Source organism: Salmo trutta, chromosome 28, assembly GCF_901001165.1.
Source record: "Salmo trutta chromosome 28, fSalTru1.1, whole genome shotgun sequence".
NCBI lineage: Eukaryota > Metazoa > Chordata > Actinopteri > Salmoniformes > Salmonidae > Salmo > Salmo trutta.
Genome location: NC_042984.1, coordinates 20,378,542 through 20,398,701, shown reverse-complemented (window position 1 = coordinate 20,398,701; position 20,160 = coordinate 20,378,542). Strand labels below are relative to the sequence as shown.

The following is a 20,160-nucleotide window of genomic DNA, read 5'->3' as shown; positions in this document are numbered from 1 at the left end:
CTGATGAAATTAATTGACACACAATTCTTGAGTAATATAGTCATTTATTTGGTGCATAGCAATATTCCAAATACAAACCAATTAGTAAATCTCTGCCTACCTTGAGGGTCTCTTTCAGCCCAACAAATATTTGGTGGACTTGTCAAGGGACTCCTGTTTCCTCTCCTGAGATTAGTTTTGGAGAGTTTAATTATCAAGAGACCTTTTTTCAATTACATTATATTCTCAAGAGTTTAAAAGTAAATCCAACTGCTTTAAGAACCATTCTCAAGTTTCAAAGTTAGTTGACCTATTAGAATATCAAGTACTGAAGGAATGGGTTCAGTGAGCCATACGACGTAGTGATTTAACAGCCTCATTTAGACTAGATGAGATCCAGTTAAAATAAAGATTTAGCAATGTTTTCTTTCCAAATCAGCACCAGGTCCCGTTGACAAGGGCTGTCGATCTTCATCTCTCTGTCTTTCTCGGGAATGGTGTCCTCTCTGTCTCTCTCTCGGGAATGGTGTCCTCTCTGTCTCTCTCTCGGGAATGGTGTCCTCTCTGTCTCTCTCTCGGGAATGGTGTCCTCTCTGTCTCTCTCTCGGGAATGGTGTCCTCTCTGTCTCTCTCTCGGAAATGGTGTCCTCTCTGTCTCTCTCTCGGGAATGGTGTCCTCTCTGTCTCTCTCTCGGGAATGGTGTCCTCTCTGTCTCTCTCTCGGGAATGGTTTGAGACAGAGTACAGAATCATCCTGTGAGAGGTGATCTGTGTTGGCGGTCATAGACCCCTGTTTAAATGACTTGTGTCTCTCTGTCTGTGTTTCAGAGTGAACGAATTGAAAAGGGCCAAGGAACATGAGAACCCTCAGAAGAGCCCCCTCACAATGTGACATCACTCTCCTCCTGACTCTTCCTGTTTTCTTTGTCCCTTTATACCCAAGACATTTTACAAGAGAAGAAGAAAAAAAAACAGTTCAGTGAAAACACTGCGATTATTATTACTACTACGGCAGCGTGGCTGACTCTACTTCTACTTCTAACAACAGCATTTTTCACGTTTATCTTTTCCCTCTGACGTTGTTTATGTTGGAGAGTGTAGAATTATAAACTAAGGGGAAGAAGCTGTGGGGATCAGAACATTTGCTTCATGGCATTTTTTGCACTTTTTCATGGATTGTTTTATCTTTTTGGGAGTATCGGAATATAGGTTTAAGACGGTAAAGGAAGAGGAATGCTGGACATGTCTGAAAAGGTCCCTGTGGATCAAAGGAAGAGGATAAGACGCCAAGATTGGAGGCAGATGCCGGCCAGAACATAAGGAAACATGACAGAAGCAGAAACACATTTGGGACTTGGCTCTAATTGTATTTCATATTTTTTTAAGTGACTGATTATTCCATTTGAAGAAGAAAAAAATGTAACTTAATAAACCAAAAAATCTCGGTAATACATTGATCCATTTGCACACATACACTCCCTGTCGACAGTTAGATGAATACATTCAGTACGGTAACTCAAAATATATCAAAATTCCCCTTCCTGTTACGCTGTGCTCTACCCCGCCAGTCAGTCCAAAGGGGTGGGGTTACATATGAATGTAGGAGGGGTGTAAGCAGAAATGGGTGGGGCTTATTAAAACAATGGCTTATTTCGTTATCTAGGTTTGGAGGGGTTATGTACTGTAAGGCAAGGTATAGGGGGATTCAATGGAATTACAATTCTTATTATTATTTTTTTATATTATTATTTTATTCTCTTTTCTATTCCTCTTTGCTTGAATCTGTTTTGTGCTCATGTCCATGACCGATTTATAACTGACTTGTCTCTTCAAAATTCTGTGTTGTCGATTTTATCAAATATGCATGCCTATGGGTGAAAGTGTTCACCTGCGTGCTGGAAGTTAGGTCTGTATTCTCTGAATTTCAATGTTTTGCTTTTGTCTTCATGTTCAAATGCAACTGAGTGGCCCATGTACCAACCTATTCTCCCAAGAATCATACCCTCTAGTTCCTGAGATTATACCTGCATCGTCCTCATCTTTTCTTTTCTGTTGCCTTATTTCATTTGTTTACTCAGTATTCTAAAAAGAAAGAAAACTTGCCTCTTTTGTGTTGTAATGATTACAGTCATGAAGGTTATTGTTGTTCTTTTTAAATGAACTTCAGGGCCTGTGAGGGCTTTTGAGGGGAAGATCACATACATTGCCTTGACGTCTTAGAGATTCTTTGAGGGGTCCCTAAGCTAGTCCCAAAATAGGGGTTAGACAAATCCATATTTTTGACAATTGAGCAGTTTCTGTATATAAAGAAGGCTGAAGGTAGGGAAAAACATTTACCCAAAGGGGATTGTATTTTAGAAATATATTATTTTATTCATTAAAAAGGGGTCAAAAACAGGTATGAGACAAAAACAGAATATTTGTATAGTTTTGTTTGAATGCCTAAGAAGTATGGTTGTATTGTTTGTATATAGTGTAAATACCTGGGATAAAATGAGCTATGTGCATGAAAAACATGAACAAAGGTTAACAAAAAAACTCAACAAAAGCAGTAGTGGCTATGCTCTGTAAAATTATTAAAAGTATTTCACTATAAGAGTATTTTATTTTATTTTGATTGTTCTTGGGAAAAACATTTTGCGAAAGCATGACATTATTGCAAATGCTAAAAACTTTTAAAAAGATAACGTATTTAGAGTTAGGAGAAATCTGCAAAATTATCTTAAGACAAGTATGTTTATGTTTACATTTTTCTTTTGGGCTACCAAGAATCTTTTGCCAATGGTGCCAAGTAATGTGAATGCTATGTTGCTTAACAAGAGAATGAAGTTAATCTTAGCAGAACAGATAATCATACAATGAAATAGACACTAGCATTAAAGACCACAAGGTCCCATCCCGACTGGCAGAGGATCACAGATAGAGATACACATTGCAGAGGGAGAAATATTTCTACAGCAACTTTTCAGTCTCTCATTTCTCTTCTGTTATCACATGTCAGAACAACCCAAGATTTTTTGCCATCATCACCAAATACACAGGGATCCCTCGTCAGTAACATTTTAAGTGCAACAAAAGCCTACTGTATGAGAAAGAGGGATTGTGTTGTCAGTGTGCATGTTTGTATGGATTGTGTTCATATAAAGATTGTAAATGGCAGCCTTGTCCATGTGAATCTCAGCCCTGTTGTTTTTATTTTTATAATTGAGGTTGATTTAACATTTCTTTAATAGGTAGCCTAGTGGTTAGTTCGTTGGGCCAGTAACCGAAAGGTTGCTAGATTGAATCCCCGAGCTGACAAGGTAAAATTCTGTCGTTCTGCCCCTGAACAAGGCAGTTAACCCACTGTTCCTAGGCCGTCATTGTAAATAAGAATTTGTTCTTAACTGACTTGCCTAGTTAAATAAAGGTTAAATAAATAAAAAATATATATATATTAAATCATCATTTATTTAATAGGACAACACACAGGTGATGAAATTATCGAGCTATGATTATTAAATCCTAATTTGTTTAATAGGACAACGCACAGGTGATGAAATCATTTAGCTGTGATTATTAAATCATTGAGCTTTGGACCGAATTTGGGAAACCCTGAAACAGACTAGATCAACCTATCAAACTGCTGACACAAGACAATACTTTTTCTAAGTGTGGGCTGGAGGCTTAACTTGACTAAGGCTGTCAGGGTCTGGATAGACCAGAATTATTCTTTGTCAAAATGTAATGTGGCCACAGTGAACGAGGTACATGTGTAGCGTCTCTCGACTGGTATTCTTTGTGAAAGTAAATTGGTAATTTACTTACAGGAGGAACACTTATTTAAACAATCTAAGGTGCTAAAAAGAACACAATTAAACAGTGATGGGACTATAGTGATACATATGAACTATTATGGATCAGCACAGCCAAGTCAATGAGCAAAAGTCAGCCTCTATAAACGTGTAAATGTTACAAGATGCACCAATGTCATTGTAGCAACTTCTGAAGAAGAATATGTCTGGCTCATAATGGCATATGTGAGGACCGTGTTTGAAAGATTATGAAATGATATGTGAGTGGTGGGAACAGAAATATTGATACCAATTGATTTGATCTGTGAATCCATGATATATTCTATCCAATAGTCTGCTGGTTTTTGCAGTTTTGCTGAAGTATATTATATTCATATCAAAACAACCAGATGGCGTATTCTCCATTCAAGTGATGACGTTCATTATTCAAACAAGGTGTGAATGCCATTGGACAATTATGTTTTGTTGTTTCAATTGCTGAATTTCGTCTCAGACACTGTTCTGATGTTTTTATTATTATATACTGCTGGGTTTATTTCTCTGTATGTTTGTGTTTATTTTACAGAGACTTGATATGTAAACCTATTTTCAGAGTGTTTATGTAGAAAGTGCCTAATCATATCCCGATTGATGGCACAAAGCCAATGTCAGGAAGCATGCAATGTACTGTACCTAAGGAGAAAAACATGGCTTTGGAGAGAAAAAGATCACCTGAATCCATAATTATTTAGGACTACTGTATATCAAGTATGATACCATATATCAATCCAAAAACCATCACTAAATTCAGTCAGGTGACAGCGTTCCCTTAAACAACCCAGTACCACCACGGAATGCATTCCGTCCAGTCAACATTCTAAGCATTTTTATTTTCTATTGGAACTGCCTGTTGAAACCATGAGAATTCCATTCCATAACTTTTGTGGTTTTATTGCCTTGCATTCATCATTCAGATAGTGGTAAGAATGCCAGCTAATGCACTGCTGTGGCAGTATGGGAAGGTTTTATTATGCTTGCATGGGTAAAATAGTTAACTGGGTGACTGAACTGCACCCAAAGCATGCTTATTTTTCTAAAATTGGTAGTCAGATAGACTTGTAAAAGACTTACTGTTCTGTAAAGCGAAGAACGTTTGTATGACGTGTCACAGAACTCTGAAAGATGGAGGGCAGTTGATTGGAAGGCAGAGGGGAATCCTAAAAATACAAACTTTGATCAGTTGGCAGTATTTACTGACCATGTTCCTTGGGATAGCATGAGGGCAAGTTTTTCTAGAAGAAAGTTTTTTTTAAATTCATTTATTCATTTGGATCTAAAAATAGTGTGCTCCCAACCCAACAGTATACTGCAAGTCTTTTACTAGGCAACAACACACAGACACACACACACACACGCAGGCGACAGTGCACTGCACACATCCAGATATGTCAGGGCATAGTCAGTCTCACTTGTACACAGTTCAGCAGAGAGAGCTCATCATGTGTTATTTTCCTAGCCTGCTCCTAGTCCTAGAGAACAGCTCACCTCCCTTCTGTATTTTACTCAGGGTGCCAAAATGGGGAGGAGGAAGTGGAGCAGGACATTGATGGTGATTCAGTGTAGAGAGAGGACACACTATTGAAATAGGATACAGAGCTTTCTGGATAAAACAGGCAAATTACTACTGATACTGGATACATTATTGGTATCCATTTCCTCTCAAGTAAGTAAGGTGAGCTGAGGAGAGACGTAATGGCACGATATCAGAACTAGGGGATACAAGTAATTGTAGTATAGATAATTATAATTAGGACAAGCTTATCACAATTGACAGTATGGTCAATTGTTTCTGTCTTGGCTACAGCTCTGACAAATGAATTTGTAGGCATTATGGGACACTAGGGCTTAAAGTCTTATGTAAATGCTTACCTTTCTTTTATAGACTATGCTAATGAGTCTAGTAACACTTCAACCTTTGACCTCCTCTGGCTTGATGGTTCTCATTAAAACAAGGAGTTGCTGTGTGAATCTATGATTACGTCATAACATCACACACAGCTTCAAATAGTCTATAAAGCTATTCTCAGTTATCCAACATTTCATCTCAGTTAAGATATGGATGATGACATGTTGTAACATCTGAGTGAGGTCTTCCTGAGACGTACGTTGGGGTAGTTGAAGATGAGGTCTTCCTGAGACGTACGTTGGGGTAGTTGAAGATGAGGTCTACCTGAGACGTACGTTGGGGTAGTTGAAGATGAGGTCTTCCTGAGACGTACGTTGGGGTAGTTGAAGATGAGGTCTTCCTGAGACGTACGTTGGGGTAGTTGAAGATGAGGTCTTCCTGAGACGTACGTTGGGGTAGTTGAAGATGAGGTCTTCCTGAGACGTACGTTGGGGTAGTTGAAGATGAGGTCTTCCTGAGACGTACGTTGGGGTAGTTGAAGATGAGGTCTTCCTGAGACGTACGTTGGGGTAGTTGAAGATGAGGTCTTCCTGAGACGTACGTTGGGGTAGTTGAAGATGAGGTCTTCCTGAGACGTACGTTGGGGTAGTTGAAGATGAGGTCTACCTGAGACGTACGTTGGGGTAGTTGAAGATGAGGTCTTCCTGAGACGTACGTTGGGGTAGTTGAAGATGAGGTCTTCCTGAGACGTACGTTGGGGTAGTTGAAGATGAGGTCTTCCTGAGACGTACGTTGGGGTAGTTGAAGATGAGGTCTTCCTGAGACGTACGTTGGGGTAGTTGAAGATGAGGTCTTCCTGAGACGTACGTTGGGGTAGTTGAAGATGAGGTCTTCCTGAGACGTACATTGGGGTAGTTGAAGATGAGGTCTACCTGAGACGTACGTTGGGGTAGTTGAAGATGAGGTCTTCCTGAGACGTACGTTGGGGTAGTTGAAGATGAGGTCTTCCTGAGACGTACGTTGGGGTAGTTGAAGATGAGGTCTTCCTGAGACGTACGTTGGGGTAGTTGAAGATGACCAGATCTTAGAGGGACGGTTTCAGAAAAAGCCCTTCAGGAATGGCCATCTTCTGGATGGTATGACAGGTTAGCTATAACAGGCACTTCATATGGATTTTATTACCTTCATTACACTCTGCTAATTGACCTGAGGGACTGGATGGTATTTCCTCCTCTTCCTTTGTCAATGCACTCAAACTACTGAAAGGTAGGCACGTCAAGACAACAGAGCAGAAACCATCTCACAACCTTTTCCACTTGTGGACACAGAGCAATAAGCATTCTTTTGTGGAGACCTATAGACCTAGTGAAGATAAAAATGATTGGACACATGTAGTCGACGTACTCTTATGCAAATGCCAGTATTGCAAGACAAGCATTCAGTAGTTTATGGACAGCAATTGTATGGCACCCTTTACCGAACTGCACGTTTTCATCAATTCCAAACCAAGAAGAAAAAAATGGCCCTGCTTTAATACAAAGTCGTGGGTCCTTGACACTTTGCATGTGAACTAGTGTTAGAGCTATTTTCCTCTCCTCTTTAACTGTCTTTCTCTCAGTCTTTCCCTGTTATGTGAACCTCTCTTTCTTTCCTTCCTCTATTATTTCAACCACTCCTTATTTTCATTTCCCCTATTGTGTTTTGCTTTCTCTCCTTTTTCTTCCCCCTCTTTCTTGTTTGTAAGTTTTATTTTTGTAATTGTGCATGTACAAGCGTCACTGACTCGATGGATATGTTTAAAAAAAAAGCTGCTGAAGCCATGCAAAACGTTTTGAAATGCCCTTAAAATATGGAAGATGTTTTCTGAATGCTTTATATTCTTTCTGCTGTAAAATAATAAAAAAATAAAAAAATGAAGAAAACTCTAACAAAGTGTGATTTTGCCTCTTTCTTCTACTGTATCATCCAGTGCACCGATGCCAGTACTATAGCCACATTTTGTTGTAACAACCCACAGCCAATCAGCTGCCTACCAGCTGCTCTATATTAACACTATATAGTTTTAGTGCTATACGTTCAAATTGTACCTGCACTGTTGTAAGTTTTTTAAATTAGATTTTTTATTTAACCAGATAGGCTAGTTGAGAACAAGTTCTCATTTACAACTGCGACGTGGCCAAGATAAAGCAAAGCAGTGCAACACAAACAACAACACAGAGTTACACATGGAATAAACAAACATACAGTCAGTAATACAATAGAAAAAGTCGATATACAATGTGTGCAAATGAGGTAGGACAAGGGAGTAAGGCAATAAATAGGCCATAGTGGTGAAATAATTACAATTTAGCAATTAAACACTGGAGTGATAGATGTGCAGAAGATGAGTGTGCAAGTAGAGATACTGGGGTGCAAAGGAGCAAAATAAATAAAATAAATAACAATATGGGGATGAGGTAGTTGTATGGGCTATTTACAGATGAGCAATGTACAGGTGACGTGAACTGTGAGCTGCTCTGACAGCTGGTGCTTAAAGTTAGTGAGGGAGATATGAGTCTCCAGCTTCAGTGATTTTTGCAGTTCGTTCCAGTCATTGGCAGCAGAGAACTGGAAGGAAAGGTGGCCGAACGAGGAATTGGCTTTGGGGGTGACCAGTGAAATATACCTGCTGGAGCACGTGCTACGGGTGGGTGCTGCTATGGTGACCAGTGAGCTGAGATAAGGCGGGGCTTTACCTAGCAAAGACTTATAGATGACCTGGAGCCAGTGGGTTTGGCGACGAATATGAAGCGAGGGCCAGCCAATGAGAGCATATAGGTCGCAGTGGTGGGTAGTATATGGGGCTTTGGTGACAAAATGAATGGCAATGTGATAGACTGCATCCAATTTGCTGAGTAGATTGTTGGAGGCTATTTTGTAAATGACATCGCCGAAGTCAAAGATCGGTAGGATAGTCAGTTTTACGAGGGTATGTTTGGCAGCATGAGTGAAGGATGCTTCGTTGCGAAATAGGAAGCCGATACTAGATTTAATTTTGGAATGTAGATGCTTAATGTGAGTCTGGAAGGAGAGTTTACAGTCTAACCAGACACCTAGGACTTTGTAGTTGTCCACATATTCTAAGTCAGAACTGTCCAGAGTAGTGATGCTGGATGGGCGGGCAGGTGTGGGCAGCGATCGGTTGAAGAGCATGCATTTAGTTTTACTTGCATTTAAGAGCAGTTGGAGGCCACGGAAGGAGAGTTGTATGGCATTGAAGCTCGTCTGGAGGTTAGTTAACACAGTGTCCAAAGAAGGGCCAGAAGTATACAGAATGGTGTCTTCTGTGTAGAGGTAGATCAGAGAATCACCAGCAGCAAGAGCGACATCATTGACGTGTACAGAGAAAAGAGTCGGCCCGAGAATTGAACCCTGTGGCACCCCCATAGAGACTGCCAGAGGTCCAGACAACAGGCCCTCCGATTTGACATGCTAAACTCTGTCTGAGAAGTAGTTGGTGAACCAGGCGAGGCAATCATTTGAGAAACCAAGGCTGTTGAGTCAGCCGATGAGAATGTGGTGATTGACAGAGTCGAAAGCCTTGACAAGGTCGATGAATACAGCTGCACAGTATTGTCTCTTATCGATTGCGGTTATGATATCATTTAGGACCTAGAGCGTGGCTGAGGTGCACCCATGACCAGCTCGGAAACCAGATTGCATAGCGGAGAAGGTACGGTGGGATTCGAAATGGTCGGTGATCTGTTTGTTAACTTGGCTTTTGAAGACCTTAGAAAGGCAGGGTAGGATAGATATAAGTCTGTAGCAGTTTTTGTCTAGAGTGACTCCCCTTTTGAAAAGGGGGATGACCGCGGCAGCTTTCCAATCTTTGGGGATCTCAGACAATATGAAAGAGAGGTTGAACAGGCTAGTAATAGGGGTTGCAACAATTTCGGCGGATCATTTTAGAAAGAGAGGTTCCAGATTGTCTAGCCCGGCTGATTTGTAGGGGTTCATATTTTACAGTTATTTCAGAACATCAGCTATCTGGATTTGGGTGAAGGAGAAATGGAGGAGGCTTGGGCAAGTTGCTGTGGGGGGCGCAGGGCTGTTGACCAGGGTAGGGTTAACCAGGTGGAAAGCATGGCCAGCCGTAGAAAAATGCTTATTGAAATTATCGATTATCATAGATTTATCGGTGGTGACAGTGTTTCCTAGCCTCAGTGCAGTAGGCAGCTGGGAGGAGGTGCTCTTATTCTCCATGGACTTTACAGTGTCCCAGAACTTTTGGGAGTTTGTGCTACAGGATGCAAATATCTGTTTGAAAAAGCTAGTCTTTGCTTTCGTAACTGCCTGTGTATATTGGTTCCTAACTTCCCTGAAAAGTTGCATATGTCGGGGGCTATTTGATGCTAATGCAGTACGCCACAGGATGTTTTTGTGCTGGTCAAGGGCAGTCAGGTCTGGAGTGAACCAAGGGCTATATCTGTTCCTGGCTCAATTTTTTTTTAATGGGGTGTGCTTATTTAAGATGGTGAGGAAAGCCCTTTTAAAGAATAACCAGGCATCCTCTACTGACGGGATGAGGTCAACATCCTTCCAGGATACCCGGGCCAGGTCGATTAGAAAGGCCTGCTCGCTGAAGTGTTTTAGGGAGCATTTGACAGTGATGAGGGGTGGTCGTTTGACAGCAGACCCATAACGGATGCAGGCAATGAGGCAGTGATCGCTGAGATCCTGGTTGAAAACAGCAGAGGTGTATTTAGAGGGCAGGTTGGTTAGGATGATATCTATGAGGGTGCCCGTGTTTACGAATTTGGGGTTGTACCTGGTAGGTTCATTGATAATTTGTGTGAGATTGAGGGCATCAAGCTTAGATTGTAGGATGGCCGGGGTGTTAAGCATGTCCCAGTTTAGGTCACCTAACAGCACAAGCTCTGAAGATAGATGTGGGGCAATCAATTCACATATAATGGGTAATATCATTAATAATGCAATTCCGGCCATCTGATACTCACTTTACACCCATTAAGGGCATTATCCTATTCAGTAGAGTTGAATTTGGCAATAAAAACGCCTGCGGTATTTTAACTCAAAGGGCATCGCAGGTGACAAAGCAACCTCACAGACACAGTTACCTCCGATACTGCCCAGCCCAAGCAGTAAAGCTAGTCATTGGATCAAAGCTGAGTGGACTAACTGATCCAGAGGTCCAACTTACTGTAGTTCTAAATTCTGAGCCACTGGTGTAGTACAGTCATATCATAGTCACAGTCAATGTGTCTCAGTGAGTTAGGATACGCAAAGAACACATTTCCAATACACACAAGAGTATTAATACACATGTTCAACTAAATAAAAAACATGTTTTCCCATCTCAAGAGGTTAAATAAATAAAACATACTATAGCAAGTCACTATTAAGAGTCAAATAAAGTAACAGGGCTGACCGTAACAGGGATGACCGTAACAGGGTTGACCATAACAGGGTTGACGATTTCATCTTGTGACAGGGGAAATGGATGCTTGTTGTGTGCAACAAGGAGGGGCAATTGTACGCAAGCTTGACAAAAAACATTGTTAAAACATTTCTAGCCTCTCTATCAGTGGATAACACTCAGTTTTCCACCACAAAACACCAGAACATTTTCAAAAAGAGTAGAACCAGCTCACCTACTTCTACACTATGATTTGAATATTAGATGTTCCATGTTTATTTTGAATAATTTAAAAAAAGGAATAGTTTCACCATATTAAAACGAGAGTTCAGTTCATGTAACAGGGGTGGCCTTAAAATAAGGGACAGGTCTTTTTTTAACCTTAAAATGAATCACTAATTACATTAAATAAATAATGCCATTCAGAAATTACTTTGTCAAAGAAACAAAATATCTAGGGCTTTACAATGAGGGTGCACGGAGGCACATGTAAAAATGCTGAATTCTGATTTATTGAATTCTCCATGTGGTCTTTATTAAAGGGCACTTCATTGAATATGACAGGTTTTTAAAATTGAAAATTGGTGCACAATTTCTACTTAAATTCTGGGTCTTCCCTGTGGCTCAGTTGGTAGAGAATGGTGTGTGCAATGCCAGCATGGTGTATGCAACGCCAGGGTTGTGGGTTTGATTCCCATGGGGGGCCAGTACAACATTTTTTTTTTTTTAAATGCATGCAATGGAATGTATGCATTCACTACTGTAAGTCGCTCTGGATAAGAGTGTCTGCTAAATGACTAAAATGTAAATGTACAAAGGGTTGCAAAAGGCACTCATTTTGTGGAATGGCCTTCCTGTGTGTGTGTTTCTTCTTTTTGTCTGCTGTAGATTATTGGGGGATGCGGCAGGTACAGTGTCACGTCAGCAGAGCAGTGAGGGGCTGAGAGATCACTTGCCTGGGGGTTATCAAATCAAAATGTATTCTTCATGCACACAGTTTACAGCAGTTATAAACAACGTAGCGAAATGCTACGTTGCAAGCTCCCTCAACAGTGCAGTACAAATAATCAATCTAATCAAAAGGTTATGATGCAGGACAGTGGTTTAGTGTGGAGGCGACCCAGAAGCATCAGGGATTGGTCAGGGCAGGCTCAGGGGGAGACTATAAAACACATGTTGGTGTACCAAGGCTACACTCAACTTCAGTAGAACGCCATACTGCAACATAATCAGCAACACACAGGTGACTCAGAAGGTAGGACTTTATTGGGTTCTCATATCTACTGAATGTATTTGAAAGTCATGGTTTAGCCTGAACTTAATTCCCAGATCTTAGGCAGGCTAGAAAGCCTATAGGGAATACCTTTTAACCTATACTTTGTAATGAGGACTAAGGAGTTGAGATGGTCCTCTGTGTGTCATAGGAGAGATGATGAAGCTGGGAATACTGACACTTTTGCTGCTGTCTCTCTGGACATGTGATTGCAAGTCGTTGCAGACCGATTCAGACACTCTGATTGAGGTGAGACAGCTTATCCTGACTCAAATCTTGTTTATGAACACGGATTACATTAACCATAAACTTGCTGGCTCAAGTCATGGGACAACGGTGGTTAATCTATATATATTTAAAAACCGCTTCATTGAATAGATTATTGTCTGTAGCTGGCTTGTTTAAACATGTTTCCTAGGCAAGGAACTTCTGACCCACGCTGTCATTTGATGTTTTCTTTTGCATCCCCTTCCTCGCTCTCTCCCTCCCTACCTCTTTCCCTCTCTCCCTCCCTTCTCTACTCCCTCCCTCCGGTAGCTTTTGGAGCTCCTCCAGTCAGTAGGTTATCGGGTGCCAGGAGGTGAAGAGGGGCCCATGCTGGAGACAACCAGAGAGGATGCAGCATGGCCCAGTGCTGAGCTGGAGAAGAGAGATCTCCCAAGGATGGGTGCCTCTATGTACAACAGACTTTACGCTGAACAAGGCAGCAGCAGGTCAGAAAGACAAACACAACAACATTTAGAAATAATATTACTGTAGTATTATGTGATGTGCACTTGTATGTGGTCAATATAAGGATAATTCCTTTTCATACACCATGTATATTAAAATGTTTGATCTTAATTACTGTTGATGACTCTCTCTGTTTCTCTGTTCCTCTATTTCTCCCTCACTTTCTCATTCTAACTATCTCTCCTTCTCACTCTCTCTCTCTTCTTCTAACTCTCTCCTTCTAACTCTCTCTCTCCTAACTCTCTCTCTCTTCTAACTCTCTCTCCTAACTCTCTCCTTCTCACTCTCTCTCAAAACTCTCTCCCTCTTCTAACTCTCTCTCCTAACTCTCTCTCTCTCCTAACTCTCTCTCCTAACTCTCTCTCTCTCCTAACTCTCTCTCTCTCCTAACTCTCTCTCTCCTAACTCTCTCTCTCTCCTAACTCTCTCTTCCTAACTCTCTCCTTCTAACTCTCTCTCTCCTAACTCTCTCTCTCTCCTAACTCTCTCTCTCCTAACTCTCTCCTTCTAACTCTCTCTCTCCTAACTCTCTCTCTCCTAACTCTCTCCTTCTAAATCTCTCTCTCCTAACTCTCTCTCTCCTAACTCTCTCCTTCTAACTCTCTCTCTCCTAACTTTCTCTCACTCTCTCCTAACTCTCTCTCTCCTAACTCTCTCTCCTTCTAACTCTCGCTCTCCTTCTAACTCTCTCTCTCCTTCTAACTCTCTCTCTCTCCTTCTAACTCTCTCTCTCCTAACTCTCTCTCTCTCCTTCTAACTCTCTCTCTCCTAACTCTCTCTCTCTTCTAACTCTCTCTCTCTCCTAACTCTCTCCTTCTCACTCTCTCTCAAAACTCTCTCCCTCTTCTAACTCTCTCTCTCCTAACTCTCTCTCTCTCCTAACTCTCTCTCCTAACTCTCTCTCTCTCCTAACTCTCTCTCTCTCCTAACTCTCTCTCTCCTAACTCTCTCTTCCTAACTCTCTCCTTCTAACTCTCTCTCTCCTAACTCTCTCTCTCTCCTAACTCTCTCTCTCCTAACTCTCTCCTTCTAACTCTCTCTCTCCTAACTCTCTCTCTCCTAACTCTCTCCTTCTAAATCTCTCTCTCCTAACTCTCTCTCTCCTAACTCTCTCCTTCTAACTCTCTCTCTCCTAACTTTCTCTCACTCTCTCCTAACTCTCTCTCTCCTAACTCTCTCTCCTTCTAACTCTCGCTCTCCTTCTAACTCTCTCTCTCCTTCTAACTCTCTCTCCTTCTAACTCTCTCTCTCCTAACTCTCTCTCTCTCCTTCTAACTCTCTCTCTCTCCTAACTCTCTCTCTCCTAACTCTCTCTCTCTCCTAACTCTCTCTCTCTCCTTCTAACTCTCTCTTTCTTATGCTCTCTCTCCTAACTCTCTCTCTCCTTCTAACTCTCTCTTTCTAACTCTCTCTCTCCTTCTCTCTCTCTCCTTCTAACTCTCTCTTTCTAACTCTCTCTCTCCTTCTAACTCTCTCGCTCCTTCTAACTCTCTCTCCTTCGAACTCTCTCATATTCTCTCTCGCTCACAATCTCTCTCTCTCTCCTCTCCCTCCCTTCTTCCCTTCACCTCTCTACTTTCCGTTGTCCAGAAAGTCTAATACAAAGTATCCGCCTGCTTTTCCAATGGAGCGGATGAATGGTGTCCGGGGTTGATGGACTGTCTTACAAAACAATGAGATTATACCACAGTATCATTTTCTGACTAATCGGATCTGCCAAATGTCTGCTTCTCAGACCTACAGTGAACAGCATGACTCCTTTGCATGTCTTCCGCAATGAATCACATCTCCTTATGACTCAAATAAAGACGGTAGGCATTATATTATGTTCTTCATGTGGTCTTTTTGCGTGAAGAGATGTGTGAAGAGATGTCAATGTTTATTTTATCACAGACTGCATAAATGCATTTGGTAGTTCAATGACTAATTTCCCAGGGACCAGACATCCAACGGAGAGCTTTTCCAAGTAGAAGATTTTATTTGTATTTAATATACAGCACAGCCATTTAGTTCTTCATGCAGGTCATGTTTGCTCAGTAACATCAAACAGTGAACATTTAAAACACACAGGTGGGACAGGGAAAAAAACAAAATAGTCCGCAAACATACTGTAACATATATCAACCTGTGGGATATCCATTCAGTCCATCCCTGTCTGTGTGTAGTGTCCTTATGTGTGTGTGTTTTCCTGTGTGTGAATGTGCAGTATGCGTTCATGTACATATGTGCGCATGTGTATGCTTTGTTGTGTGCAAGAGAGGGGTTGTGTCTCAGTACAAGCCACATCTCTTCATCATAATGCATGGTGTGAATGTATTACTCTATGGACAGTTGACTGGGTTAGACACAGTACTTCCAGAAGCACTCTTTTCCTGGACTGCTTCCTGATGCCAAAGAAGCGGCTGAAGGGGTTGAGGTGACTCTGTTTCTCCAGCCACTCCTGAAACAGAGAACAATTACCACTGTAGTAGTTCATGCTTCATGAAACCACTACTCCCAAAACAAAATGTGATAGTAGCTTAATATATGCTCCTTATCATCTTTCATTTTAAAAACTCACATCTCTCGTCATCTGTCTTTCCAGTAGTCCAGCTGGACTGAGACCTAAGAGAGACAAAGGGAATATGTTGTGATACTTCTCTTGGTGTAACTGTTCAGGCACAATACCAACTAGTTTGTGTGATCTCACCGTCTCTGCTGAGATCTCCAGACAGTAGGGATGAGTATCTGAGTCCAGGGCCAGCTTGGGGAAGCTCCTGAGGTCTGGAGAGGGTTATCTTCTCTCTGCTCTCTCCCCCAAAGGGTTATATACCCCATGCACTGCCCCCACGCCACCCCATGTCCCCACCCCATCTTTAAAGTCACCACAATAGGGTGACACTACCATAGGTCCATGTGATGTCACAAACGCTCTCTCTGTGTGTGATACATCAACGTCCAGTCACTCAGGTGAGTTATAGGGAACTCAGGTGAGTTATAGGGAACTCAGGTGAGTTATAGGGAACTCAGGTGAGTTATAGGGAACTATAAAAAGGACAAGTACCGTGGGTCTATGCGTCAGGGGCAAAGATGTGCTTTATGATCCCGGTGGGTTGATTGACTAATTTAACTGAATCGGTAAATCGGATTTGCCCAGGTGTTTAGAATGCCCTGCTCATCTGCCTGTGGAGGGGGACCAGGTGGAGAGACTAGGGCAGAGAATGTACTGTTTATTTTAGGAATGAATTAACTAACTCAATGCGTGACTTACAGCCTTTATGGAATAGCATTTATCTTCTCACCTCAGCTACCCATCCAAACACATGACTCCCCGGTCACAGTACAATGTGATTTTGTTGATTTAAAAAATGCATTGAAAGCAGTTAGTTGGGCATTATATCCTGTAGCCTAATAGGTCATACACCCTACATGAGGATGGAGGTGTTTATGAATATTAGTCAGTGTTACTCCTCTGGAGCAGGTGCCATGTCTCACGTTGAATTATTTGGACTATTCGTCAGTTGCTTTGGGGCTGATGTAAAAATGTATGCATACTGTTCTTACATTAAATCACATTTAACACATAACACATGTAACATTATCCCTGATATCAATTTTGATATTCATCCTACAATACAATGTTGGGCCTGAAATGGTCAATCAATACAGCAGAAGGAAATGAGAATCAAAGTTATGGAGATCCAGGTAACTGACAAAATAAAGGACACGCCAACATACATTGTCTTAATGGGGTGTTGGGTCATCACGAGCCAGAACAGCTTCAATGCATCTTGGCATAGATTCTACAAGTGTTTGGAACTGTATTGGAGGGATGTGACACTATCGTGATATGGTGACTGAGACGGCCATTACATTTTAGTCATTTAGCAGACGCTGTTATCCAGAGTGACTTACAGTTAGTGCATTCATCTAAAGATAGCAAGGTGGGACAACCACATATCACAGGCATAGTAAGTACACTTTTCCTCAATGAAGTAGCTATGTGCAAAATGGTTCAGGATTATTTTGATTATTTATTTTGGGGAGGGCGCATATGTTTTACATCATTTTCATGCTCATCAAACCATTCAGTGACCACTCGTGCCCTGTGGATCCTATGCGGGCACCATGGTCGCCAAAATAATAGCCAGAGTAATGGCCTGCCCAGCATTTGTATGCATGCCCCTGAGCATGAGGGCATATTAATTGCCTAAAGCAGGTGGAAGCACCTGCTTTCAATAGACTTTGTATCCCTCATTTACTTGTGTTTCCATTATTTTGCAATTACCTGTCTATAAAGTATTTATTTACGGCTCCAGAAGGCCGCTTGGCCCAGATGACATTTGAAGTCAGTTTAAGCCAGAGTAGGATTTGCCATAGGTCATTAATTGATGCTCAAACTGCTCAATGGCCAAGCTCGTTCTAGCAAGACGTTATATTTGGGAATTTCACTTTTGCCTAGCCCTGCAATAAACCCTCCTATTTGTATTTATTATGGATCCTAAATAGGCCAAGACACAGGCAGACGTAGCCATTGGCTGAGATGCTAGAGACAGACGGGGTGTGTTCATAGAAGGTAACATCTTGCAACAAAAGTACGTCACCATTCGCAACTGTTAAATTAACAGGTCCCTGACGTCAGTCCCTTGGCCTCTCGCATGATAATGAAGGTGGCGCAAGCGGCCGGTGACATTCACTTTTTTACGATTCATAGACTGTTTTAGTCAAGGGCCATCTGATTAATTTCATTTTTATGGGGTTTTAAAGAGCATGTTTTAATAAAGAATTTAGTTGAAATTGAAATGATTTGTGCTAAGGACTCCAACAGAGCTGATTTAAAAGAGATTTAGAAGAGAAATAGCTGAATGTTGTATAGGGTATAGCATTTATAAAGGAGCACAACTCAATAATCAGAGGTGGCTGATGATGGTGTGAGAGACAGACGAAAAACGGCGGGAGGGAAGGATGAGAAGTGTCACACCTCCAAAATAATTTTTTACAATTATTTTCTATCAGGATATGGCACATTTTCTTTAAGGATTCAAATGGCGGTAAGTACTACGTTTTGTTTTTATATCTATAAAGAATGCACATTCATGTATATTTGATGCATATAACTATCTGCTCGTTCCTAAACAGTTCACCCTAAATGTATGGGTGTAGCTGACTTTTGACCTTGTGTGTGCCACACACGACTCATGCCAGAGACAGAAGAGGAAGTGAGACACCCCACTCGCTGTTTTTTTTCTTCAATGGAAGTTAATGAACTAAGTAGACCAGACCCAGCTGCTATTGCGTTGGTGTCTACACACCCAGTGGTAAACAGCCTTGGTGAATTATCTTCATTTATCTACCATCTTCGCTCATGCCACTGGCTTGTTGTCACCCATGCCATCCCATGGCCACAGCTTGTTGTTTTTAAATGGCACCAGCAGATGGCAGAAAATGCCTAGTAATTCAAATACCCATTTAACTTAATTGCATTCAAATATAAATGTTATTTTAAAATGTTCATTTTACATTTGAACTTGTGGAAAAGTTTTTAAAATATACAAGTTTCAAGTATCGGAAGGCTACAGGATACACACACGTTTTATTAGTCTATGTAGGATACATATGTAGACCTACTGCCTATGGGGGGTGATTCTTGCCAGAATTAAGTCTTGTGAAGCTACTGATACCTCTCACCAAGTCACCTAACGTCTTCCTAGCGTCATAAAATAACGCCATGAATTAACATGGACTGTCAATGGAGACAAGTTTGTTTCTAAGGCGTCAAACTGCCGACGCGTTCACGTCACGTGATACGTACATGTCATGTAGACGTATTGTTCAGGTTGCGTAATATGTCACTGACACATCACCTGTCAGTTTACGTGTCAGAGTATTATGAATGATCTTACCATGAACGCCTTAAAAACGTCTACATGTGTTACGCGTTACGTGTTAGTTTAAGTGTCTGTTTAGTTCATCAATTTCATTTGTTGATTTAGCTAAAATAGGCCTATCACCTCAATGCAAAAATTATTAGGCTAGTTGATATCGCAGCCACCATTACTGTGTAGATATGCCTATTTCTAGCATCATATAAACACAAGGGCTTATTGGTAGCCTAGTGGTTAGAGCGTTGGGCCAGTAACTAAAAGGTTACTAGATTATCTTGTAGCTTTGGGATTCAAACTTTTTTTGTCATTTTGCCCGAGCAAGGCAGTTAACCCACTGTTCCCCAGGCGACTAATACCTGGATTTTGATTAAGGCAGACCCTTACACCTCTCTGATTCAGAGGGGTTGGGTTAAATACGGAAGACACATTTCATTTGAATGCATTCAGTTGTACAACTGACAAGGAATACCCCTTTTCTTTTCTTTCTTGGAGGTAGCCTAGGGTTGCGGTCCAAACACTTAAAAGACACACCCTATCCACTCAGCCCTCAAATTATGTGGACAGTGGACGTATCATGACGTCTAACGAGTATACACTTACAGGGCAAGGGGCGAGAGAGGAAGGAAGGATTTTTAAATGGACCACCCTTGGCCAGAAATTCATCACTGGTTCATCCCGTGATGATTGTGTTTTCAGCCACCAGTAGCTTGTGGGTGCTTTATATGCGCTACAGTCAATTATGAATGCATGTCTACTTATATTAAATATATCATTATTAATATACTCCTACTGTATGATAGCTAGCAAATTAATTAGCTAACCAACGTTAGCCTGCCTAGCTGGAACGTCTGAAGAAGGAAGATGTTTTATTTCTACAATATCTAAAAGATAACCAAACAAAAACATATTTACTTTTTACGTAGTAGCAAAATTTCTAACTTATTTGCATTTGTTTTTACTTGACTTCTCCATTGATGTTGTTTTTAAGTTTACGCTGACTTTTCTTAGCGGATGTACAATCGTCACAAATTGAATTATGGGGAGTTTCAGGCCCCGGAGTGAACATAATTTTCCATTCGCAAAGCCGGTTAAAATGAGGGCTGAGGGGCTTACGTTACAAACTTCCCTTGCTTGGCTAATCATTTGGACCACCCTCCAAGATGGCGACGGGGAATCCCCAAAGGGCATAAGGCGAGGGTAAGTGGACGAGGGTGTGT

General features: G+C 41.3%; 1 protein-coding gene across 5 annotated transcripts in view; it reads left to right on the top strand.

Moving 5' to 3' along the window:
• LOC115165769 (calmodulin-binding transcription activator 1-like) overlaps positions 1–1,296 on the top strand; it is a 49,231-nt gene extending 47,935 nt beyond the window's left edge. For all 5 annotated transcript variants that reach the window (XM_029719122.1, XM_029719121.1, XM_029719120.1 and 2 more), the window contains one exon: positions 808–1,296. In XM_029719122.1, the coding sequence (XP_029574982.1) occupies positions 808–840 (33 nt within the window). In that variant the 3' untranslated portion in view covers positions 841–1,296. The remainder of the gene's footprint in view (positions 1–807) is intronic.
• Positions 1,297–20,160: the final 18,864 nt, after the last annotated feature.